Source organism: Phaethon lepturus, unplaced genomic scaffold, assembly GCF_000687285.1.
Source record: "Phaethon lepturus isolate BGI_N335 unplaced genomic scaffold, ASM68728v1 scaffold9526, whole genome shotgun sequence".
In the NCBI taxonomy this organism is placed as follows: domain Eukaryota; kingdom Metazoa; phylum Chordata; class Aves; order Phaethontiformes; family Phaethontidae; genus Phaethon; species Phaethon lepturus.
Genome location: NW_010545553.1, coordinates 27,831 through 53,901, shown reverse-complemented (window position 1 = coordinate 53,901; position 26,071 = coordinate 27,831). Strand labels below are relative to the sequence as shown.

General features: G+C 37.9%; 1 protein-coding gene across 1 annotated transcript in view; it reads left to right on the top strand.

Moving 5' to 3' along the window:
* Nucleotides 1-1,538: 1,538 nt before the first annotated feature.
* The window catches only part of DMGDH (dimethylglycine dehydrogenase), a gene marked incomplete at its 5' end in the record, with an annotated part of 43,894 nt that continues 19,361 nt past the window's right edge, over nt 1,539-26,071 (top strand). The window contains 9 exons of the mRNA XM_010288995.1: nt 1,539-1,704; nt 9,205-9,303; nt 10,580-10,744; nt 11,188-11,392; nt 18,014-18,262; nt 19,472-19,670; nt 23,395-23,564; nt 23,732-23,885; nt 24,805-24,970. Of these exons, the coding sequence (XP_010287297.1) occupies nt 1,539-1,704; nt 9,205-9,303; nt 10,580-10,744; nt 11,188-11,392; nt 18,014-18,262; nt 19,472-19,670; nt 23,395-23,564; nt 23,732-23,885; nt 24,805-24,970 (1,573 nt within the window). The remainder of the gene's footprint in view (nt 1,705-9,204; nt 9,304-10,579; nt 10,745-11,187; nt 11,393-18,013; nt 18,263-19,471; nt 19,671-23,394; nt 23,565-23,731; nt 23,886-24,804; nt 24,971-26,071) is intronic.

Genomic DNA, 26,071 nt, shown 5'->3' with positions numbered 1-26,071 from the left:
CGGGCAGGAGGTGCCTCTGCCCCCTGCGCCCCTCATTTCTGCGTGAAAGACCAGACCCAGACCGGGATGAGTCGCGGACCTGGTATAGAGAGAGCCCGCCTTGTCTTTTGGGCCACATCAATGAGTGAAAAATGACCTCATTCATTGGCACGAGCAAACATCTGGGTGAACCGTGTGGTTCAGAGGGAAGGTACCCCCCGGATTCTCACCAGGCTCCTGCGTTTGCAAGAAAAGTTTTGAAAACAACTGAAAGTTAGGTGAGGAAGTCTCCAATTCACTGCATAAAAGAAGCATGAGAAAAGCCTTCATGCTTGAGCATGATTACCCTGTCCCTCAAACTTCAGGAGAGGAGCTGGTAGAAGTGTCTCGCATCTGGCTGCTAAACAACTTACTGTTAACTTGCAAAAATTAGCATGTAATCTCCAAAAAGAACCCATGCAAGTGTGTAGTGCACCAAATACAGAAAACCTGTGGTGTCCAGTGCTACCATTTATGTTTTATTCATTGACACATAGTGAATAAGCGTAGTGCATATTTCTTCTGCATTTGCATTTAAAATGTCGTATTATTTTATAAGGTCTCAATTTATAATGCATACAACTAATAGTTTAAATTTCCGAGTGGAGGTTGGCTGGAAGATCAGTTATACATTAGAAAGCCTTTTGCTGGAGAAGTTGCAAAAGCAAATATGTACAAAGAGAGGGAAGATAAAATTGAGTGTTGATTAACTGTCCTGAATGGAGAGATACTGTCGTTTCACAATAGTCTGTACTGCTGTTGTACTAAGAGGTCCTACCTTGTCTCACATCCAAAAAGCTGTCTTTTTTAAAATTTGGATAAATTTCATGATCTGGCTTGCTGCTTGGCTCTCTGTGGATGGGGCAGTAGAGAGGAGGATCAGATGAGAATGGGACTGCCTATGGCAGCAGTTCTGGTTTGTGATGGCTCAAAGTGGTTGTGAAAATGCAGCACGATGTAGTAGCAGCTGAGAGCCATTGACAAAAACCTGTTTCTATAATGTTTAGTCTTCAGCAAAGTAGAACCTGTCAAAATAGAACGTGAAAATAAACATGAAGTTTCATTGTTCATGAATACAAACACTGATGTAGTCTGCTGACATTGGCTTTAGAAATTTATTGAGGAGCTTTACTAAGGAGACTTTTTTAAAGACTTTCTCTTTGAGTTGCATACATTATAGCACTTTTGAAAAGTCAGGTTTTGACACTGTCATTTCAGGGGTACAGTTTCTCATTGAAAAATAGGGTCTACATGTAAGGGCATATTGGACAAATAACAAAGATTTAAAGCTGTGAGTGGAAGCAAACTTGCTTTGCTTTTTGTATTACAACTGTTTATCACCCTCTAAGAGCATTTACTTCGAAAGAAGATTGAGTGAACAAACTAGGTTTTAAGTCAGGTGTGTCACATAGACTGCCAAGCAGGCACCAAGTTATATTGTGATTGAGCTATGAAAAAACAGAGATGGGCAAAAATGTAATTGTCGTTTTGTAACTGTCAGTAATTTTTTTTTTCCCCAGGAAAGAAACCCAGTCTCCTTCCCTGGGGAAAGATAGAGCAGATACGGTGATCATCGGAGGTGGTTGCGTTGGTGTGAGTCTAGCGTATCACTTGGCTAAGGCTGGCTTGAAGGATGTTGTTCTGCTAGAAAAATCTGAGCTGACTGCAGGATCTACTTGGCATGCAGTAAGAAATGTTTTCTTAGTCTCTCAGATATTAAGAGCAGTTTGTGTATTTAATGGTGGTGGAAGTTTCATTACCTTTATATTACCTGGCTTTCCAGAGATAACTATCTTGGTTATTTTATAGATAAAAACTTTAGCACTGACTTCTTATCTTATCAATAGTACACTTTTCTCATTTGTAAAAATTGGGACAAATATTGTATTTTGAAATTACTGGAAGGTAATTGTTAGTAGTATTATATACTTTTGGCAGTTAACTGGTTTAGACTTTAAACTTTAGTTTAACTTAGACTTGTTAAATTTAAGGTTTTATTTTGAAGGTAATCTAAGTTATACTGCAGACTTCATCATTGCAAGTGGTTGCACTGTCATGCATAAACCAGAAATGCAAAATTTGGCATTATTTTATGTATAATTATTATTTTTATATGTGCCATCCTGAAAAAGAAGTAATCAAGAAGCAGCATCAGTGTCCAGTTCTCAGAGAATATCACTGTCCCAGAGACAGATTCTTCCTAGAAACAAGAGCTTTCTTTCCTGCCACCTCTGACATTACACAAAATCTTGGAGAAGCAAAGCTAACAACTGTATGCTGTGGGGGTTTTTTAGACTTAATATTTGCCTGTACTCTAAGAAGAAGAGTTTAAAAGACATACATGTAATAATGACAGGGTGGGGACAGCTCCTATAATGATGCTAATCACATCGGCATACTGGTGCACATGTATGTATGGACTTACGTATTTCTATGTCAATGGCTGGAGTAGGTAGTGTAATGAAATTAAATAAAGCATGCCGCAATAATAGATGCTTTTTCCATTCATTTCTAGCTACGCTCAGATGAAACTGAGAGGATATTATCCCTGTGTGTAGCAATATAAAAGAGTGAAAAACCAACAGTTTGCCGTCTCTAGAACTACTCTATTAATACAATAGACCATTTATGCAATAGTTAACTATAGTTAGCTATAATATCTTAGTGACTTTCAGGAGCAAATTGAGAAGGGTGACTCAGATAGATTATATTTGATTTGTATTCTCATACTTTTACCAAGGGAGGAAGTCTGAAGTTTGAAATACTTCACCTTAGTGCAGATCTTGTATGTGTTATAGGGCCTTATGAGTGAACAACAGTAAAAAATTAAATTAAAAAAATTAGTGCCTGAAATGTGTAAGTAGGTTTATATTTCATTTTACTTGCTTTTCAACAAACAAAGCAAAAGAAAGCACACTCTATGGAGTTAGGAAAAACAAAATTCAGTAATTACGTCTCCCTTAGAAAGAATGATACCACAGGTGATGCAGTTCACTGAACAGAGCAGCACCATGTATAATGTCAGATCACATATCTTGCGTCTTGAATGGTAACTATGAAATGCTCAAAGAGATAACTGAGACTTAAGTATATGACTGAGGCACAGACTGAATTGTATTTACCCAGTGCATATACAGAACAATAAGTGTGTAAAAAATAACAAACATCCCCTCATTGAATAAGAAACCAAAATCCATGAATGGGGGTTGTTTCTATATGTTTTCTTTGTTCTTGTTATACTCGCTTACTCTAGCTTATTGCTTATAACTCTGTAAAAGCTACCTCTCCTTCAGTATTTTTGCCCCACTTCTTAGTGAATGCAGCGATGGAGCACTGAGCGAGGAGCTGTTTCAAAAGCAGGGAGAGACCTGAAGCGCAGCAGAGAAAATTCCTGCACTGAGTTATTCAGAGGGCTGCTTCGTGGCACCTGCTGCAACAGAATTTGATTACATTAACACAGCAAGACCTAGTTATGGAACAGGTTAAAAATGGATAACTATTAGGTAAACTACATGTATACTGTCTCTTTTCATTGAACACAGTATTAGGGTGCTGTGTTTGAAGATGAAAAAGCTGATGCTGTTTCAGATGATGAGAAAGATCAAAACTGTGACTGGGTGCTCTTTGTTAGAGCACACACTGTGCATTTATCAGTGGTTTCCTCACAGTGCTACAATACTAGATGCAGATGAAAATTACACACATATTTAGCACATGCAGTGGCGGATAGTGTGTTGCCTGCAGTCCCAAATGTTGAAAATCTGGTTCAGATGTTGCTGTACTATACCACATTTTCCCTCTTTCACAGTCCGGTAGGTCCTGTCAGAGCTCAGGATCGTGTTTCATATAGATCGTATTCCTGCTAGTGTTGCTGCCAAAACTTTCTTCCACTTCTCAGGTCTGAGATAAATTTGGCTGACTTTCATTTTATTTAAAAAAGCACAGAAAGTGTGAACGTATTTATATTATCAGTAATAAGAAGATATGAATAACAGAGCATGTGCTGCTCATTTTTATACCTATCTAACCATGACATAGTAGTCATTACTATATGTGTGTAAATTAGGTCAGGACTTAGGCTTTAAGAACTCATGAAGTTGTATTATTCTGCAGGTCAGATCATTTGCAATCTCATTGAAGCCCTAGGGACTGAACAAGGGATATATAACTCAGCAAATAAATTTTTCCGTTGTTACTTTTTTAAAAGGTGTTTTCTAAGAAAATATTTAACATACCATTCCATTATGTGATACTTTTTCTTGCAACGTGCAACTGATTTTGCTGCTAATTAAGGGTTAATAAAGCACAGCACATGACAAATAAAAACTTGTTACAATTTGGTCAAACTGGCAAGAAGAGAGCATCTAGGTAATAACAGTTTTAATGCCGTTTTCCTCCAGAATGCTAATTTAGTAAATGGTGTTAGTATAAAATCTGAAACATTTTGGAATAGAACAACACTGATACATGAACATTTCAACAAAGAAAAATTTTAACTATAAAAATGCCTTAAAATCACTGTGTCAATTCTCATAGCAAAGTGGCCATTCTTAAAATTCTTTTTCCTAGATCATGTTCAACTACAATAACATAATCTCTGTTTTACAAAAATAGAGTAAAACCTCGAGCAAATCTCCTTCAAGTACAAGATTGGTCCACCCTGAAACACATATTGGGAGGCCAGCTGGGCCAGACATGGAACTCATGACTGAGTTCCAGAGCAAAACTCTGGTATACAGTAGGTGGAAGCAGGAGAAGGCTATGAAGGCGTAATTTAGAAAATTTGCCTGAGCATGTAAAGGTGATGTTAGGAAAGCCAAAGTCAACTAGAGTTAAGACTTGTAAGGAACATAAAAGGCTGAACAAGGACCATGCAGGACCATTGCTGAATGAGGTGGGTAATTCAGTTCACAGTGTACACTGATAAGGCTGAAGTACTCAATGCTGCCTTTGCCCAAGTTTTCACTGAAAAGACTTCTCAGGCCTCTGTGCTCTGAGCAGAGGAGGAGAAGAGGAACTACCAGCAGTGAGTGAGGATCAAGACAATAATTCCTGAGAGAGCTTGACTCAGGCACATATATTGGACCTGATGAGCTGAATGCAAGAATGCTGCTGATGTCATTGCAAGGCTGGGGATCTATCACCTTTAAAAGACTGTGGAGGTGAGGGGAAGTGCCCAACATTTGGAGAAGGGCATATGTATGCATCTTTAAAAAAAGCCAAAGGGGTGAGCAAGGGAACTAAAGGCCAGCTAGCCATACTTTGATTCTTGGGGAAAATCATGGAGTGAGTCTCAGATCATATTTCTGGGCCCATAAAGGAGAAAAAAGGTGGTTGGGAACAGTCAGCTTAGATTTGCCAAGCATAAATCATGTCTGACCAAACCTGATTGCCTTCTATGATAAAATGACTGAATTTGTAGACAAGGGGAGAGCAGTTGATGTCACTTATCTGGATTTTAGCAAGACTTAGACACTGTCTCACAGAATATTCATGCATTCAACTGAAGATGTTATGTTCTGTATGGCTGGATAACTAGATAGCTAAAAGACTGTTTGGATGGTTGGGCTCAGAGGATAGTGATTAATCAGTCCTACTCTATCCAAAGGCTGGAAACAAATAGAGTGTTGCAGGGGTCTGTCTTGGGACTCTTCCTGTTTAATATCTTTATCAGTGATCTGGAGAAGGTGATGAAGTAAATGCTTGTCAAGTTTGCAGTTGACACCAAAGTGGGGGGACCAGTCGATGCACTCAAGGGCACAGCTGCCATGCTGAGGGACCTAGACGGGCTGGAGGGGTGGAAGGAAAGGAACTTCATGAAATTTAACAAGGACAAATGCTAAGTCCTGTACTTGGCCAAGGAAGTAGTGCAGTCTCTGTCCTTGAGGATTTTCAAGAGAAAATCTTGGGCAACCTGGTCTGATCTCATAGATGACCCTGCTTTGAGTATGAGGCTAGGTAGAGACCTCCTGAGGTCTTATTCAATCAGTTTATTTTATGATAATTATTTTATGATTCTATGATCCTAGTTTTATATAGTCCAGACAGGTTATAGATGTCTCCCAGCTGCACTCCTGAAATCAGAAATATTCATTATCTGAAGCCAAAAAGCATCAAGTGTGTTTAAAACTCTTTTATTCTCTTTCATGTCAGAGAGAGAAGTTTTGATTTAATTCTTGCAATTACATTCTCTTGAATGTATATGGGTTTATAGCTGACTTGCAAGTGATTTGTGGTTCGGCTGGGTCAAATGACTTTACTAACAGTGACCACTAAAATGGAATTTTCCTACATCTGGAAAATACATTACTACATTTGGAAAAATGACAAAAGACCAGAAAATGTTTACATAAATTAAAGAAGACAGTAAAAATAATATAAGAAGACACAATTTGCAGGCATGTGTCAATTAATTACTCATAGGATATTGAAAATGGCTAAAAAATATAAACATTTCAATGCCTAATTTATTTCTTTATTCTGTATATACAGAAAAAAAGGCACTTAGGATTTACTTTTTAAGAAACAGGCAAGTTTTAATTACAAATTCTGCAGTGAAACAGCCCTAGGTTTTAGTCTGAGGTAATTAAAATAAATGTGTTCACAACAACGTAAAACCACATGTATCAAATGAGATCAAAAATGTATTTAGTCAAATACCTAGTCTCCAGCAGTGTCCAGTATGATGACGATCCGATATGATAGGAAGAAAAGGACAAGTAATGTTTTTCCACACTATTAATCTAGCCCAGGGACTTCCTGAATTCAGCATGCCTGCTTTGTGCTTAATGTGGCCCTTAGTAGATTTTTCTTCCTCTTGCAGATCTGTGTGATCACTTTTTAAACTCAGATTGTTGTGGTAATGAACAATACCAAACATACTTCGAGAACTAGCGCCAAGTTTATTAATAAAATACAGGCACAACTGGTAGATTATTAATTTTGCACATTTTTCCATTGGTTTATTTTGACATTTCACTCATGTGTTACACCAGGATATTGTATATAAACTTTAAGATATCAGAAAGATAAAATCATCCTAAATAAAGGTAGGAGAAACATTTAACACCATAGCTAGCATAAAGACATATATTGAGTAATGCCAGACACTTGTCATACTCTTGTTCTGAAGATACTGAGTATCTGTCATCTCAGGCAGTGAGCATGATTTATGATTTTTGAGGTATGTGGTATCTGAGTGTCAGCCATTTGCTAAGAGCAGTTTGAAGCTAGTTGTTTCTGAAGAAAAAGATCAGGTCTTAAATGTGAAGTTGCATCAAGAAAGACGGGTCAGAAGAGGCCATGGTTTCAAAAAATGAGCATATGTGCTCCAATTCATGCAATATATGTTGATGTTAATTATAGAGAAGTGTAATGTTTAATAGGTTCTTAGCATAATTAAATTAGTTGGAATTAAAATATATCTTTAAAGACCACTAAATCTTGCTTTTGTTATTCACATGTATAGAACTACTCCACTACATAGTGCCTAAAATACATAGCACAGAACAGAGTTGACAAGCTAAAATCAACAATAGTTAAGTCACATCTTCCTTAGTCACACTTGTTTTAAAGAATTGAAATACAAAACTAACATAGACATGACTACTCGTGACCAAATTCCGTGAGGAATTCCAAAGCAGAAAGGTAAAAAGTAATCTGCGGTAAGCTGAGCCATTAAGCAGGAGTATAGAGATACCATCTAAGATGGGGACAGACTTTTTAGCAGCGCCTGTTGCAATAGGACAAGGAGTAATGGTTTTAAACTAAAAGAGGTTAGATTTAGACTAGATATAAGGAAGAAATTTTTCACAGTGAGGGTGGTGAAACACTGGCACAGGTTGCCCAGAGGGGTGGTAGATGCCCCATCCCTGGAAACACTCAAGGTCACATTGGACGGGGCTCTGAGCAACCTGATCTAGTTGAAGATGTCCCTGCTCGTTGTGGGGGCGTTGGGCTAGATGACCTTTAAATGTCCCTTCCAACCCAGACTATTCTATGATTATATGATTCTATGTGCATACTAGGCAACTTGGAAGAAAATTATCAAAGCTCTACTGTATGTGTTATCTTTCATCTTTAGATTTCCTGATTTTTTTTTTAGAATGGCAGTGAACTCAAAGGTGGACTCTGATGTCTAGCTCCCTTAACTGAAGCAACCTTCATCTGTGAATAAGCTTTATTTTAGTTAGCAAAATACACACTCTCTCTCTCTATATAAAGTGTTTAAATCGATGTAGTTACTTAGCTTGAAAACCTAAGGGAATTTTGCATTTCTGTTGTGTCACTTGGAAGAAGCTTTTCAGTGAGATGTTAAATTCAGGAGGTAAAAAGACATATGCTTAACTTCAGTAACATTTTACTCTGGGATTTTTTAAGTGCTAAATGTCTGAAGCTATGAATGTTGCCAGATTGATGCGGCTGTCTCTTGTAGGCAGGTGAACAGTTTCCTTAAATATAGAAGATGCTGTAGTAACTTCTTGATTTTACCTTTGTATGAACCCAAAAGGGCTTGACAGCTTTCTAAAGTCAGAGGTAGTAAAATGATGTGCACAATACAGTAATTTTAGTAATAAAATTTAATAAAAAATAAAAATTCAGTAATATTAGTCATTTCTTAAGCTACTTCTGCAATGCAGCAATTGATCTTCAACTGCCACATGAGACAACTGTTGAGAATAGAAGAATATTGACTTCTGCCACCCTGCTGTTCAAACCCCAGCAAAGTAATAACTTGTGTTAAGAACTGGTCTTTGTGAGGGTTTGGTTTCTCTCCCATCTCCATTTGCAACAAGGAAAAGATCCCACTACAGGGCATGTAGCAGGACAATCAGTTGATTTAGTTGATTGGGAATGGAGTTGTGCCTCTCTTCCAAAAGATTGAAACTGACAACTGAATAATTTAAGGAAGAAAGGAAACTATAGGAAAGAACAACTGCAACAGTGTCATGAGTTGACAAATTTGATGAGAAAAGACAGGTGGAAAAGCACGCATGCAGAGAACAAGAATGCCGTAAGTAGGGGAAGGGTTTTATTTTTATTTTTGTAGCAGTTGGCTCTATCCATGTGTTGCTTTTCTTTACAGTATCTTGACAGTTTCTTTTTGGATGACAGTTGGAAGAGGGGAAAGAAAACACTGCATTTCTAATCATATCTCTGTGTTGTTGTTCCTATTTATTATTTGAGGCTGGTTTAACTACTTATTTTCATCCTGGAATAAACCTGAAGAAAATCCATTCTTACAGCATCAAACTCTATGAAAAGCTGGAAGAAGAGACTGGACAGGTAATCTACTTATCCTTGTAATTATTAATTCAGATCATTGTTAACCTTATGAATAGTATTGCAAAAAGTTTGGAGTTGACAAGTTGATTATGTGTGTGTTCATGACTATAATAAAGCTCCCATGTTATTGAAATATATACTCCTGCCTGCATATAGTTTGGTGTGTAGTCACCAAATATTTTAGATGGTTTCCCAGATCCCTCTGAAATTTAAGAAAATGGTTTTCATTAAACATCTCAGAAGCTCAGCAGACTGAGAGTCTGCAACTTTAGCTTCGTATAGGAGTTCAAATAGCATCAAGTATCTGGAATGAATGGATTGATTATGATACACTCCTGCTTTAAACATGTCCACTGAAAAATTCATATGATATGATGCTGTCTGTACTTGAGAAGATAGCTGCAATTCTTCCTGTCCCTTTCAGAAATGTGTTTTTATTTAGTGACTTAAGGAATGCATTTGCAGAGAAACACACAGGTCATCTTTTTTATCTGACATCATTCAGCCATAGATTTCACTTACGAAACTCATGCTTGCTTCAGACAACAGCAGAAATTTAATGAACCTCACTGTACTAATCTACAAACTTGATAATTGTAATAAAATACTTTTTTCTTCATTCTACTGCTCAGCTAGATAAGATACTACAGAAGATTATTGTTGTGATTTCTACTAAACCAGTCATTTAGCCATATTCATGTCCTGTGAGGTAACACACAAAAGGTGAAGTAAACAGTGTGTACCAGAAAGTGGGCATTCAGTGTCCAGCTGTATAAGGATTTCTAATTTATTAAAAAAACAAAAAAAGGTGGGTGGTTATTCATTGTGCCAATAAAGGTGCTTAATAAGTTAAATTTATTCTGCAGCATCTAAACAGAAAATTGTGCAGGGGATAGTCTTAATATAAATTATTATATATTTATTTTTGAGCTGTGTCTGATTGTATTTTTAAAAATATATGAGTGCATAAATTCAAACATTTATGAAATCTCAATAAAAATAATAGCATCATGACATTCAAGAAAAGCTTTTTATAACTGTTTTGAAGATAGTATGTAGTAACCTAGAACATTAATTTGATAACTCTTTTTAAAATTTTTTTTTCTCTAGGAGTTTACAACTGAGTCCTGCTCCTTCAAGGGCACCTACCTTATTTGAGTCTCTTTTCAGTGATGTTAGTGGCAAAATTCTTGTAGATTTCCCATAGCATAGGAACATGCATTTATGGAGATAAGTAAAAGTTCTTTCAGTAATTCACTTTTGCTCTTTATTTTAGGCTGTGGGGTTTCATTGTCCTGGCAGCATCAGAATTGCTTCAACTCCCACTAGGGTAGATGAATTCAAATACCAAATGACTCGTGCTGGTTGGCACCCAACAGAGCAGTACCTAATCACGCCCGAGAAAGTACAAGAACTGTTTCCCTTGTTGAACATGGATATGGTAAAGAACCTAATTTTATAAAAAAAAACTTCCATTGCAATTAAATACTGGTTTATCAGATTTGTAGACACAAGGTCTTTTTATACAAATTGTACAATACATTCTTGTTTTTCAGTGAAAAAAGGTACATTATAAACTAAAGTCAGACTCAAATGCATTTTAGTGCATCCTGTATGCCAGTATGTGTACTGCTAATTATAATATATATAATATTATAAAATTAAAGTGTTGCAGCCCTTGATTGTGTAGGAGAACTGAGCAATTTTACTTTCTTACACCATTTTTAAGTTGGCTAGCTGAAGACCTGATACTATTTGTTTTGAAAATTTATTTTGATTTGGCTCCTCAAGGTTTACAGCATTCAAGAAACAAAGTGGCTTTTAAAAAATTAATTTTGATAAATTTTAATTTCCTTAATTTTGTGGATTTTTACCTCCACTCAGGTTTTAGCTGGCCTGTATAACCCTGGAGATGGTCATATTGATCCCTATTCTCTCACTATGGCCTTGGCTGCAGGAGCCAGAAAATACGGTGCCCAATTAAATTACCCTGTCCAAGTGACTAATCTAAACCCCCGATCAGATGGGACATGGGAAGTTGAAACTCCACTTGGAATAATTCGAGCAAAGAGGATTGTGAATGCTGCAGGTAACATAAGCATATGTATACTCTTCAGATTTACAAAATAGCTGACATGGAGCATCTGTACTGAATTGTGTGGTTTACTTTTTGGAATAAGTAATATATGGTTTTGACTATTTACTTGGTTTGTGGTAAAACGTACTTTGCACATGTTATTTTACAGTGTTGTGAAAATTTAGCTCTTATGTTAGTTGTCCTTGACTAGGCATTAATAATATTTCTTTTTGGATTGTCTCCAGCAGTAACTAGTCAGACTGTCTTGTTAGATTTTAGTAGCAGAAGCGACCTTTACTGGTCTACAGTAAGTTGTGTAGAACAGACAGGCTATCTCTATGTGTCTTGTCTTCTTAAATCTTATGAGAGCTACTTAGGAAGGGAAAAGAGGTGTACAAATGAAGTAGAAATATCTTCACTGTTTTTTCAAAGAGACTGAGGATTTGCAGCAAGTAAGATAAGCTTGCCTATTTCAGTATTATCTCTCTAAGATTATACTCTATCCTTGAAACAGAAGATTTTTGTTGCCCTTTGAGTAGTATTTTAAACATGCAATTGGCTTAACAATACATTTTTTCATGCAATAAAAATTTCCTAACTCAAAGGAACTTGTATTTACATATGCAATTTTTATTCTTCATTGTGTTAAAGAAGCCAAACTGATGTTTCTGCTTCAAAGAGCTTCTGGACAGGAGTCCTTTGGATTTATGTTTGTTTTACTAAATAAGTTGATAGGCCTAAAAACCTGTATGCCATCTAAACTTCACTTATTTTTATGCTATTTTATACAAGTTATAGAAAAATATATTATTGGTGAAACTATCAACACTTCCTACGTGAAGCATGCCTTCTACTTTCTAGTGAAAGACTTTCTGTTTTCAATTGTATGAAAACATGCTTCATATTTACCATTCGGATTAAGTTTTTGCAGACTCTGTCTGTCTCATACTGAATCATATCTGCATTTTAGGACATGAGTCTTTCATACATCCTGTCTCAGTGAATAATCAGACTTCAGTAGGAAGCTGTGATGGCTCAAGAGGACTTTCTCTTCTTGCTCAGATGGGACAAGTGAACTGAGAGCGAGGATATGTCTTTATAATTCCTTTTTACATCTGTGTAGTGGAAAAGAAAAAACCATCTTTTCAGTGCAAAGCTGATAAAATGAAGAAGTTGAGTGAGGCAGGGACTCCTCTTGCTGGTGGGTAGAATAACCATGGCTGACAACTGGAATTATGAGTTGTACTGGAAGGGGAATAGATGTACTGGGGGAGTGAAATGCTTGGGAAAGTTTCCTGGAGGTGGTTGTGAGCACTGGCAGCAAGTGGAACACTTATGTGCTGGAGGACTTGCTGAATAAGGAAACTCAAACTGTGAGGAACTGTGGGCATGGCGACAGTGAGGATGACACCATAGAGAGGGATAGCAGAAAGGGATCTTCCATTAAGGGAACTGGATCTGGAGCTTTCTGGACAAAAAGATCAGAAAGGATACTTGAGGACTGGTTGTATGTGAAACTAAGACGGGAAAACTGAGGCTGCTTGAGCTGTCTGAGCATGAAAGACTGGTGGAGTACCAAGGGAGATGTAGATGAGAGTAGATTGGAAGGAAGAGAAGGCAGGTGTGACAGGCTATGACAAACATGGGCGACTGATTTGCACACAGAGGCAAAATAGCTGAAGAAGGATGTAAGGACTGGAGTAAAAAGAGTGGGGTATGAGATTGAGGAGGAAAGAAGAAAAAGTATGGGGCAAGCAGGGGTGGGGTAGAGAGAAGATTGGGATAGAGAGAAACTTGGAGGGAATGGGATAAAACGGCTGAACTCTGAGAGGATAAGCTTTACTAAGTGACCTTTCTTCCAGTATCTGGGATGTAGACAGACCCATGTTAGATCATTCCAGGCTTTCAGTAAAGATTAACTGAGAAACCCATTGAAAAGTGTGCTTTCTCATCATATGCTTCCCATACATAGGTGATCACCTGGTATTGCTATAAGCCCAGCTAAAGTACCAGGGATCTGAAAAAGTTCACCTTGAGGTTCTAAGTATGTGCATGGACTGTGTCATGAAGTCCATACAGTGCCACATAATGACATGTTGGAGAGAAAGAGGTCTAGAAGAGTTCACAAGCTTTTTAGAAAGCAAGGAATCACAGAAACAGGGAAACGTAATTAAAAGAATTTTATTTAGACTGCAAAGTCAAGCACTTAGAAGATGAGAGGCATCAATATTTGATTTTCTTTGGACTCTCAGTTCATGGCTTTCAGGCATGAATTATGGGACAGCATTCAGTTACAAAATCATAAGCTCTCTTACTAATAAGATCCTTATGTCATTTGTTACACGGTATGGATGTACTGGTCTGGGAATGATCCAAGATTACGGAATGGAAAGGCCACTCTTTCGGCAGTCAGGCTTCTTATTTAGGCCACAGACTTCTAGGCATTCGTTATTCCTAACCATTGGCTCTGCATCATATGGATGAAGTATCACAGATGTAGTAATCTCCTTATTTTTTGTAGTGTAGTTATCTTTCTTTGGCTTATCTATTAAGTTGACATTAGGCAGAGTTTTCTAGTAAATGCTTTTCAAAGTTTATATGCAAAAATTAGAAGGTGCCCTTGTGAAATTTTTATAGTCTCTTTTTTTTATTTAATAAGTTATTAAACCAACAATATATTTAGTTGATTCTCTGATGTAGTTAACTATTCAGCCAAAATGGGCATTTGAAGCACATATTGCTTAACATTCTGGCTAAGGATGTGAAATCAATACTATATAACACATATCTCTTATAAATGTTCTCTTAGCTAACATTCATTCTTCTTCTCGGCCTTGCCTCATTCCACTACAGATCATGTCTGGTATAATTCAGAGCTCATACTTTAGGCTCGTGTTGCAATATGAGCAGAGAAAAATACATCAGAAGGCTCTTTACATTCTCTCTCCCCCCTCATCCCCCAGCTGACATCTGCTGTGGAACTGGAACAAACTAGTTTCAACCAATCTTTAGCTGTTCCTTATGTGAGATTTCCATTTTGGAAGAAAGCAGATGCCTAATAAATAATCCCTGATGTGAACTAACTGCTATTGAGCCTGCTGAAGTGATTTGCAGCCTATTTATAATGGAATGTTTGATTAAAGTCTGCAAAAATAGTGAAATTACTGTATATGTGAATATGTGTGTGAATATGAATATACTGTGTATATGAAATACAGTATGTGTGTGTGTATATAAGCACACATTTGCAGACATGTACACACTGTATATACAACCATTTGTACATATGTAGTGATGGAAGATTTCCTCTTTTTTAGAAACAAGAGATAGTCAGATTACATAGTTCAACAGGTATGCTAAGTAGTACCACCACTGAATATTTCAGCATCACATGTTTGCAGTCTCTACAATTTAATCTTTACAAACCTCCTCAAGATATATTTTATGCCTTTGTGTATCTGTACTATGTGTGATAGGACTTGACATCTGCTTGCAACTGGAATTTTGTTTCAGAGAACATATTCTTTTTCCCATTCTTGTGTTTGTAATAGTTTTGGTTCAGAAACTTTAAACAAAGAAACTGTAATATTTTTTGTTTAGTAAATGTCAGCTGTTGCTATTCTAAGCAATTAAATAAGCACTTATCATGTGATTTTTTTAGAAGTGCAATATTTAAAATTTGATTTTGAGCAAACTTAAACTATTTGCCTTTAATTTAAAATCCATTTAAAATCAGCTGTTTGTAATGTACTCCTGCAAACTTAGTGGCTAAGAAATTTAATATTATTTTGAAAGAAACAAAGTTAAATTTCAAAGACCTAAAATTGTCTACCATTTTTATTTTCTTTGAGGAGCTTTAATATGCTTGCTCTCTATATTTTCTCATTCATTCTGTTTTAATGAGTAAGCAAAATAGTGAATTTATTAGAAGCACATTCCCAGAGCATTATCTTTTTTCCAAATATCTTTTTAAGTCCAAGCAATTTTGGCAGGAAAACAGTGCATGATACTAGCAACGGATTTTTTTGCTACTTCACCTTTCTTTCCCCGTTATGGATCATTATCTGACCTTACCCTAAAATAGTTTTCTTTGTAGGTGACATGGAAATGCCCAAATCAAAAGAAAATGCCTGAAGATTGTTAGCCTCTACTTAAATCCAGATTTGTATTTGTCATGTGGAATGGAGGAAACTCTTGCAGATGTGCTAGAAATTCAAATATATTAGAATTTTTGGGGTTGTTTTTTGTATAAGGGAGCATAAATCAGGTCTCAGTAGCCTTAAAGGATGTTTTGAATCCCTGTATGACTCTGGCATGATCTTCCCTGAGCTAATTTAACAGACTTAACAAGTGTTCTGTCAGTGAGTGTCCTCCAAGTGGTGAAGATGCCATTAAGGAGCAAAACTCTTATGTATGGTAAATGCAGAACAAAAGATACTGGTTTTTAGTATTTACTGGGCAGAGGCTTTTAACTGCACAGATCTCTCTATCATGATCCCAGAGTGCCTGCTCCCTTGCTTTACCTGCTGCCAGCAATTGTCAAGTGAGTCACCACAGAAAACGTTTTCCTCAGAAACTTTGCGTTTTTAAAACAGTGGGTGTTAGACCCTGAGGCTGGTTTGTAATACTAAATAAGAGGCTGACAGCCCTCGTGGCGTGGGGGGAATGGCACAGGCCGGCACGGCCCAACTCAGCTTTTCTGATTGCTCTGCCTTTAGGCCGTGCCAGAGAGGAGAGGATGTATTCCCAAGTTAGCGGCAGCAAGCGGCGCGGCCCGGCTGCTCCCTGCGGGACCGGGAGCCAAGTGTGGTAACAAGGCTGGCAGGGCAGGGGCCAAGCCAGCAAGGGCTCCGTCCTACAGGACACAGGGGAGGGAGCAGGGCAGGCCCAGGACCAGCATCTGGGGTCAGCCCACAGTCCAGATCTCCAGACATGTTTGTGGGGATGAGGCACAGGCAGATCCATAGTGATGAAGCCAGACTGAGGCCAAGCCTGGAAGTCCATCCAGAGGTCAGGAACAGGTCTGGTGACAGTAACCAGGGTCAGATACTGCCCAGCGATCAACAGGCACGACCACAGAGATGAGACTGGGCTCAGGTCAAGCTGGGAAGTAGTCCACGGATCAGGATCTGGATCAATGAGGTCCATGACCAGGCACGGGCATGGTTGTGACAGAACTGTAAACAGGCAAACCTACAATCAAACCAGCTCAGACAGGTTCTGAAGGCCAAGAGCTGACCTGAAATGGGGCTCCTGGGCCCTTGGGCAGAGATGTGGGTAGAAGTCCCAGGCGAGTCTGCTCAGGATCATTAATGACTGTTAGTGCTCTCAAGGCCCTGAGAGCTAAATTTCGGTGAAATCTTGTAGAGCATGGAATTGCAGAGAGAGGTAGGAGCATCTGGCTAAGACAAGTAAGCAGCAGAAGGGAAGAAATGTTGTATATTAAGCTGCGCATCATAAGCGTAAGTCCCAGGATCGGGGGCAGCTGTGTTAGGAAGCAAATCTTGCTGGTGGTACTTTTTCATAAACAGTTTGGCATCAGCTGGTTCCACAGGATCCAGGCTGACCTGCCTTCTTTTCCTGGGTGCCAGATAGCACATAGTCTTTTATTTGGAAGGCCCTGCTACCTCTTCTTCCCCTTTCATTTTGCTTTCCCCCAACCCTCATTCCTAGACCTCCCTGGAACTCCTTCTTCACTGCATTTTCCCCCTTCATTCCCACTTCTGAGACCTCCACTCCTTGAGCCAAGGAGTCAGGAAGAGCAGGGCTGAGGGATATTCCAAGCTTCTTAGAGCAGCTGCCATCCCAGTCAAATTATCTGTCTGATTCCTGGGTCTGTATGTTCCAATATCACAGCAGATACGAGCCATGAGGCAGAGCCCAAACTAGTAAGTTTAGCATTTAAGTGGCTTCCACACCTTGACTTTGACACAGGTACCTCAAGTCTGACCAGCTGGAAACAGCTAGTCTGCAGGGAACTTAACAGAGGAGAATTAGGTCTTATCTAACTTACGGCTAGTAGTATACATGAAGGGTCTGTATAGGCTTGAGGGGCAGGGAAATTGTTGCTTGCTTTTTCTGGTCACGCTCTGTCCACAATTGGACAACTGTGAGAGAACACACTGACTACTCACCAGTACGAACATCATAATGAATTAACTGCTGTGTGAGAGACATAATTAATATGAGTCACATGATGCGTGTGCAGAGAAACTTAAATTCTTGAGGTTAGCTGGCAGAAAGTACTGCCTTGCTCTGTGGGGGTGTTAGGACTTGACTACTGTTTTGGGAAAACATACAAGCTCATTTGGTTGAAAGTAAGAGGCTAGATTAACACCTATGGTATGAGCTAATTTATTCTGATTTTTAAGTGTCTTCCAATTATACTTTCCAATTATACTTTTTTAGTATCTGTGTACTAGAATAATATATGATAGTATAATTAGGAATAAGGACATGGAATTATGGAGTAAAAATTATGCTGGATAATATGAAAAATAATTTGAAAATTAAAAGTATGGGGAAAAAATTCCTTGTCACATTCCATAAAGCGCAGTGCTACCTGCAAATGCTGTTTTCCAATCATGGAAATTAATCTTTGAATATTTCTGTTTCGGTTTTTGTGTTCTCTAGGCTTCTGGGCCCGTGAAATAGGCAAGATGATTGGCTTGCAGCACCCTCTCATACCTGTTCATCATCAGTATGTTGTGACATCAACTATTCCTGAAGTGAAAGCCCTAAAAACAGAATTGCCTGTGATTCGTGACTTAGAAGGATCATATTATCTAAGGCAAGAAAGGGATGGTCTTTTATTTGGTCCATATGAAAGTGAGGAGAAGATGAAGCTGCAGGACTCATGGGTAACAAATGGAGTCCCACCAGGTAATTAAGAGAATTAAATCTTTAAACTTGATAATCACTAGCACATATTTTAATGTGTATAAATCCTAGCCTGTCATGCTGCCTTATGTGATGGAAAACAGAAAATATTTGCAATGAGTGATTGTATGCAGAAACTTTTTTTCACAGAATAGAATTCTAATGGTAACAGTGAATAGAAATAAAAATGTAACGTGAAAACCCCCAGTTTGAAATAGGCACAAAATACACATCTACAACATAGTCTTATCCTACTCTCTGAACAGATGCCTGTGTCTTGTGATTAGATGCAGTCATCAATCTGTGTTCTGTAGCCTTTTGCAACTGAATAGGGATTTTTCTAAGCTACTGGTCTCTCCAGCACACTGGCAGGGGCTTTGGATTTTTGCTGTTCCCACGGAGATAATGTGGTTATCAAATAGGATCACAGGAATAGCAAAGGAATATCTTAGACAAGAAGCTGTGCTTGGATATAAGTGCAAGAGAGCTGTGGATTTGTATAGAATTTTTTGTACAAAAAATCACAACCATGTCATACTGCTGCTTATTAAAAAAAATACTGTGTTATATCTAAGCTTCAGCTTTACATTCACTTCTAGACAGAAAGTTATATTAAGTCAACAATGTTGCTGTTTTAAAAAACCACAATGTGTTTCCTAAGGAAGAGCAATCAGCATTGTTGGGCTTTAGATTGCACTGTCATGGCTTCCTGAACTTATTGTCTCTCGTCGTGTCAAGTTCCACTACAGAGTGATGTTCAATAATGCTTAGAGCCCAGACTTAAGGCTGAAATATATCCAGGAGGTCACTAAACACCATGGAAATCATAAGCTGACACAGGCAATACCTTTCTTCCCCTCCCCATATTGTTGGCATATTAAGAAAAATAAGTGGGTCTTATTAACATAGAAGGAAGTTTCTATGTTTTTCCACTACTTTTCTACTTCATTGTTGAGTTTGTGTGACCTTAGGGTTAAACAAATATGTATAAAGGACAGTGTAACTGTAGTGACAATAAACTTCATGCTGCAGGCAACTGGGGTTTTGTGCACACCATTTTTCTTGTGTAGGATGGCAAAGGCTTGAACTATGCCGTCTATGGCTATGATGAATACAATGTAACTTTTATAGTTGTAGAGTGCATAACTGTATTTAAAATGTAAGTATTTTTGGTGTAATTAAGTGTATAATAAGAGTCAAATATTTGTGCAGGTTTTGGAAAAGAACTTTTTGAGTCTGATTTAGACAGAATAATGGAGCATATTGAGGCTGCTATGGAAATGGTCCCAGTTCTGAAAAATGCAGACATCATAAACACAATTGCGGGTCCTATCACCTATTCTCCAGACATTCTTCCTATGGTGGGACCACATCAGGGTGTCAGAAATTACTGGGTAGCGATTGGTTTTGGGTGAGTACATCATTTATAACAACTTTGTCTTTCATATTGTTAAACTGGCAGTCAGCTGAAGCTTTGCAAATTTGTATGGGTTTAAGGGTTGTTTTGCAAGTATTTTGTGTAAAATGCAGTTGGAAATAGTCTTAATTACCACTACCTAAATAACACAAGCTCTCTCTTACTTCTTCATAACTCTCACTATTTTTTCAGTTTGTTTCCTCTGTTTATTCTGGAGGCCAGTATCTGTGACACTTTATGAAGCAGCAAGAAATGAGTAGTACTTGGTACTGTCTGTGCAGCAAGTTAAAGTCATAAAAGTGCTGGGCTTTATAATACACTTTCCTGTTCATTTTGTGTATTGCTTTGAATTACATTGTGTTCAACAATTGTTTGGCCTGTGAAGAAACTGGTGTCACTGAAGTTGTGGCAAGAAATCTTGATTGGTACAGGGAGAACTTCTAATATGAGTTACTAACTTTTTGCTGAAGAGTGGAAGACATACTAAGCAGAAGGGACTGCCAGCATACTGGGTGACTGCTCTAGAGATACAAACACAGTAATGGTTCTGACTGTTGAAGGTTGAGCTGAGATATGATGTAGCTGAATGCTAGAGGAAAGCAAATGAGGGCAGTGTGACAACAGGAATGGGTGGTTTACTGGTGTCATTTACTCTCTTCTGCCCATAATGATATTTTCTTTTAATGTGACTTACATCTTATATGCTCTGGCCCCACTGAAGTCAGGGGTAAAACTCATACTGACTTCTGTTTAATTGTCTTAGTTTGACCATTGATGCAAGGTGGGTAGAATGAACTGAAGATAATTCCAGGCACATGTTATTGAACACATTCTGTTCACATTGTTTTTCCAATTGCCTAATTTGCTGTTCAAAATCCAGCTCAGCTTTTTCCAGGTTTTTTTCAGTCCAAACCAAACAAGCCCTCAGATCATAAGATAAAACAGTACCACTAACGTGCTTTCTGAGGCCCTCAAAATAAAAAAGCTAGGTAATTTTGCAATGATTCATTGTGAAAGATATTCACCTTTGCTGCTTGGATTTAAAAAGAAAATGTTATCTTTTAGTAACATTTACAGAACTTATAGTTACAAAAACAGTTTGCCTAGTCCTTGTTCACCAAAAAGACTGTTTAAGTTCATTACTGTGCTGCCAGACTTTGGAGCCTGTTTTCCTTCATTCATGTCAATGGGAGCAGGATCAAAGTTCCATATAGGAATAACTGAAGACCAATGTTATATATTTTAGTTTCTTTAAACAACTTATTTCAGGAATTTGATTAATCTCTAAGTGTTCAGACACAGGCCACAGTTATGTCATTGGATTGCCTTGTCTGCTTTTCAGGGACTTTTGACTCTGTTCTATGCTTCTGGGTCACTGCAGTGTTTCTACCAGTGTTGTAATTTTTTGTGTACATTAGCAAATCCTTATCTCATAGTCAACTACCAGGGACATTGTGACAGAGGACTTAGTGCTGTTAGTTTAGAGGATTTTTATTATCTAAAATTAGCAGCTTGCTAGGCATTTTAATGTGCAAAGAATAAGTATAGTTAGCAGAGCTTGTAGCACTGTTTATTATTAAGGTTGCTCAACACATCCCATTTAAGGCTGTTTTCAGTTACTTATAGCTTTGAAAATGTTAAGAAGAGTAGGCTAGAATTTTATTCAGAAAAGTTAAATTAAAAGCAGTGTAACCGTTCAAAAAACCGAGATTTTCCGAAGATATGTTGTTTTGCTGTGTTAACATTTTTGGGGTGAAGTCTTTCTTTTGAAAAGCTATAATTTCCCCATTTTCTGAGAATGAACTTCACATTTGGCAGAAGCAACCTTTCTCCCAAAGACCTTCCTGCATATCTTTCTTCAGAAAATCTATCCACAAGGCCCTTTTCACAATCCTTTATTAGTGTTGCAGCTCATAAACACTTAATAGAGACTCACTAAATCTTGCACTAAGATTCCTGCATTCTATCTACAGTAGTATTCCACAGCCAGAGACTGAACAGGAGTTTTCCTGCAGAAATGGGATAGAAAAGTGGCTAAATCTGGGACAAAGATGGTAGAAAAGGAACCACGGTGTGCAAGGACTCAGATTGCCTAGGAAAAAGGAATTGAATGAGTTGAAAATCAGTTAGAAGCAAGTACTCATAAACAAGAAAGACACAAGAATAGGACAGGGACAATGGGGAAGATGATCTGGCAGCGACTGGAAGAAGAGAAGAAAACCAGAGAAGTGCAGGTTGTGTTCATTAAGGAAATTTTTTCTAAATCATCTTATGAAGATTGAGGTTCCTAAATTGTACCACTCTCTACAGCTACTTGTAACAGCCCATCCCTGCAAAGCATGTGTTTCATTCTTGTGTAGCAGAACTGCAGTGGTATATTAATACAATTAGCTCCCCATTATCCGAGGTAATGAGTGATTTGGGCACCCTGTATAATTTAAAATCTCTGATAATGTAATTAAAATCTCCTAGGCTCAACTAGGAGCACCAAAAGCAACTGATTGCAGAGTCGGTGCTGCAAAGCTCTGCAGAGTACAGACACCAGTCAGCCCACATGCAGTGCTCTACCTGTAGTAGCAACATCGAAGGGCTGTCTTTTCCCCAGGGTTACCTTGCCATCAGCTCAACAGTCTTCAGCTGAAGCTAAAAGACTCATTGTGCTTGGTCTGTTGTCATCCTCCGTCATGCAGTGGTCTCTGTGCTGTGTTCCCCTGCAGGTTTGGCTGCAGTGAATGGTGGAGGGAGACTAAAAGTCTAAAACTTCTGCAGCCATTCTTGAAGGCATTGTAGCCATGGTCACAAAACTTATACCCATGAATAACTAAGAGTTGCCTAATTAAATAAACTCCAGCAATGGCTAGCTCTTCTGTAGTACTTGCAGAGTGGCAGTTTACAAGTGCTCATCCTTACTGCATCGACTGCAGTGATGCAAGCTTGTGCTGAGAATCTGAATATTTATGCTGGACAGCCTAAAGGAGTGTGTTTGGCAGAATTATTTCATATATTCAACTCCAGAATACCTGACTTCATAATATTTCTGTTTTATTGAAATAAATAAATAAATTACAGATAAAACCCCACTATATCAATGTAATCTCATGAATATTATGAAGTCAGGCATTCTACAGTTAGGAAGTGCCAGAGCTAAGTTGTCCATGTAACCTGAATTAATTATTCTTATCCATATGCATTAGAATTAAATTATTACATCCTTTTCTTTTTTTTTTCCACAAGATCCTTGCCTATTTAATTGAGGGCATAGAATTCAGAATGCAAAGTTGATGAACAGCAATTCAATTTTGTTTTAGCTTCACTATTCAGTGTGAGTGTCTGTGATTTAATTGCTGCATGCTAATCTAAACTTGGGTTTGGACAGACTTACTGTTTCTTCAAGGATTTTTCTGTTATGCTCATTGGATGATTTCACAAATAACTAAGAACTTATTTTCACATAAATATAATGTGATATATACATATGATAAATGCTGTACATTAGCAATGGAGTTTTGCTGCTGACATTGGTGCAGTAGAAATATCTGTCAATAAAACATGTAATCTTGGAAAACAAGACAAAGTATAACAAACAAACAAACAAACGCCAGAGGAAAAAGTTTAGAATACTTTAGGGGATGTATTAGTAGTATGTGCTAGTAGTGATCTTTAAAAACAAACAAACAAAAAAAGATTTGGCACTACAGGACTTTTTTGTGTTTTTAAGGTATGGCATTGTACACGCTGGTGGCATAGGAAAGTACCTCAGTGACTGGATCCTTGAGGGGGAACCTCCATTTGACCTGATAGAATTAGATCCCAACCGGTATGGAAAGTGGACCACCACAGAATACACAGCAGCCAAAGCAAGAGAATCTTATGGTTTTAATAACATCGGTAAGAAGGTGTTCTTTTAAATATATTCATATACTGCGAATGGATTCCAACAAAGCCTGCCTCTAGATTTCCCTGTTTATATATATGTGTTAATATATATTCTATCTTGGTGATGTACAGTATTTAGTGTGCCATGATTTTTCTTTTTTTTTTTTCCCCCTGTCTAGTTGGTTACCCTAAAGAAGAAAGATTTGCTGGGAGACCAACAGAGAGAACCAGTGGGCTGTATGATTTGCTGAAATCAAAATGTTCAATGGGCTTTCATGCAGGATGGGAGCAACCTCACTGGTTCTACAAACCTGGAGATGAGACTGGATACAAGTAAATAAAAGATTATACCCACTCCCCCAATAAATTGTCATGATAGCAAGGGCCAGCTGAGTTAAATATAATAAGAAGCATACATTTATCATTCATTTCAGTTAAAGGTGTCTGTTAGGTAGATCTTCCATAACTGTTTTTTATATAGTTTAGAATCCATTTTATTCTGATCATGCAGGCAATTCAAAAAACACATCAAGGTATCCTGTAACTCTGCTAGGTATGGGGTGTCAGGGAGCAACCTAGCTCAAGGAAAAGATTAGAGAGCAATTTGTTCATTATAAATTTAATTATTCATTATAAATTTATGTTTTTCTCCCTTTCTTATTATTTGATCATAAATATGATCAAAGCACAGTATAATGTTTTCACGAAAAAAAATGATTCCTTGCTGAATAATTCTCAGCAAAGGAGAAGCCTAATCCTCTTTTCTTTCTTTTTTTTTTACCCTGTGTCTGCCTACCTAGTTACCTGTGTGCATCTGGGAGCATCCAGCACTTAAATGTTTTCCACAGGGATACTGGAGTCCCAATCTAAATGAGGCTCATAAAGGAATAGAGACACACTCTGCTGTTCAGAAGTAAAACCTCTGACACCTTAAACTCAAATAAATGATTCAGCAACAAAGTATGCTGTAAATTTACATGACACACAACTACTTCTTCTAACATTTGAACAGTTCACAGTTTATTGTACAAAATGGTTGATAAAATATCAACCCATATCTTTCTCTGTTGTTAAAGGATTTTAATAATTAAGCTATGTTAGACCAAGGAAAATATTGGGTAAGCTACCTACAAATAGGAAAGTCTAGCTCTTTTCAATGATTATTAAACTGAAGAAACTGAAGACTATGTTTTGCTGAAAAGAGCACAAAATTTCCAAATTGTGTTTTATGTGTGTAAATGCTCTGTTTCAGACCCAGTTTTCGGCGCACAAATTGGTTTGACCCTGTGGGTCGTGAGTATAAACAGGTTATGGAAAAAGTTGGTGTGATTGATCTGTCACCATTTGGCAAGTTTAAAATAAAAGGCACAGATTCTGTTAAGCTGCTGGATCATCTGTTTGCAAATGTTGTTCCAAAGGTAAATGGGACAGTGGTAACTGTTTTAATGTAGGATTTAGACAAACAAGATCTGTTTCAGAAATGGAAAATGAAGCATAATATTATTGCTGTATCTTTGAGATACCAAACACTCAGATCCTTTGAAGAAACTGTTGTGTCAGGAGATGTATTTCACTCAGTTAAGAGCATGGACAGTGGAGTTTATGCTAGAGTAGCCCTATATAGAAGTACCTTTTGACACAAATCATTGAATCATGGAATGGTTGAAGTTGGAAGGAACCTCTGGAGGTCACCTTGTCCAACCGACTGTTCAAGCAGGTCACCTGGAGGTCATGGCCCAGGACAATGCCTAGATGGCTTTTAAATATCTCCAAGGATGGAGACTCCACCAGCTCTGTGGGCAACCTGTTCCTGTGCTCAGTCACCTTTACAGTAAAAAAGTGTTTCCTTCAAGCACAGCAACTTCGGTGTTTCAAATCTTTATCTAAAGAAGTCCAAGTGAATCTCACCTGGAATTCTTTTACAGTAGTACTAGAATAGCTTAGCAGCTGCCTGCCTAAAACAGCACTGTACTGCAGCAGCTTCAGACAGTAGAGGAGAGTAGTGGAAGATACTCTTGCCTGACCATAGCTGGATGTTGTATTCTACTTGGATGCCCAAGGGAACAGTTTTGTTGTGGGATTTTTTTATTTTTTTTGAATGTGACCCATGCTTATTTTCCACCCCCTTCATAGTGACTGTTTTACACCCGGCTGCTTGAAGCAGGCAGGGTTGCAACCACTTAGGGTATTCAGCTTTCAGCTCACACCTGTCCTTTCTCTACAAAGTGTGGCTGCTCACAGATTCTCAGAATATGATCCCATTTTCAAAAATGGCACATTGTGACAAACTACCCCAGGTTTCTTATTCTTGGTTCTCAGTTTATGGTAGTGCTCCATAAGTCCCTTTATCTTCCCTCTCATCCAGTGTTTTTAACTTGAGAGATACACCTCCACCAAGCAGATTGTTCCTTTCTGAAGTGCTACTGACATGGGATTTGCTCATTTTAGCACAGAATTTCATTAAGTTTTTGCTATAGGTGATGGTTTTAGCTGGTTTTCAGATGCCAAAGAGAGGAAGC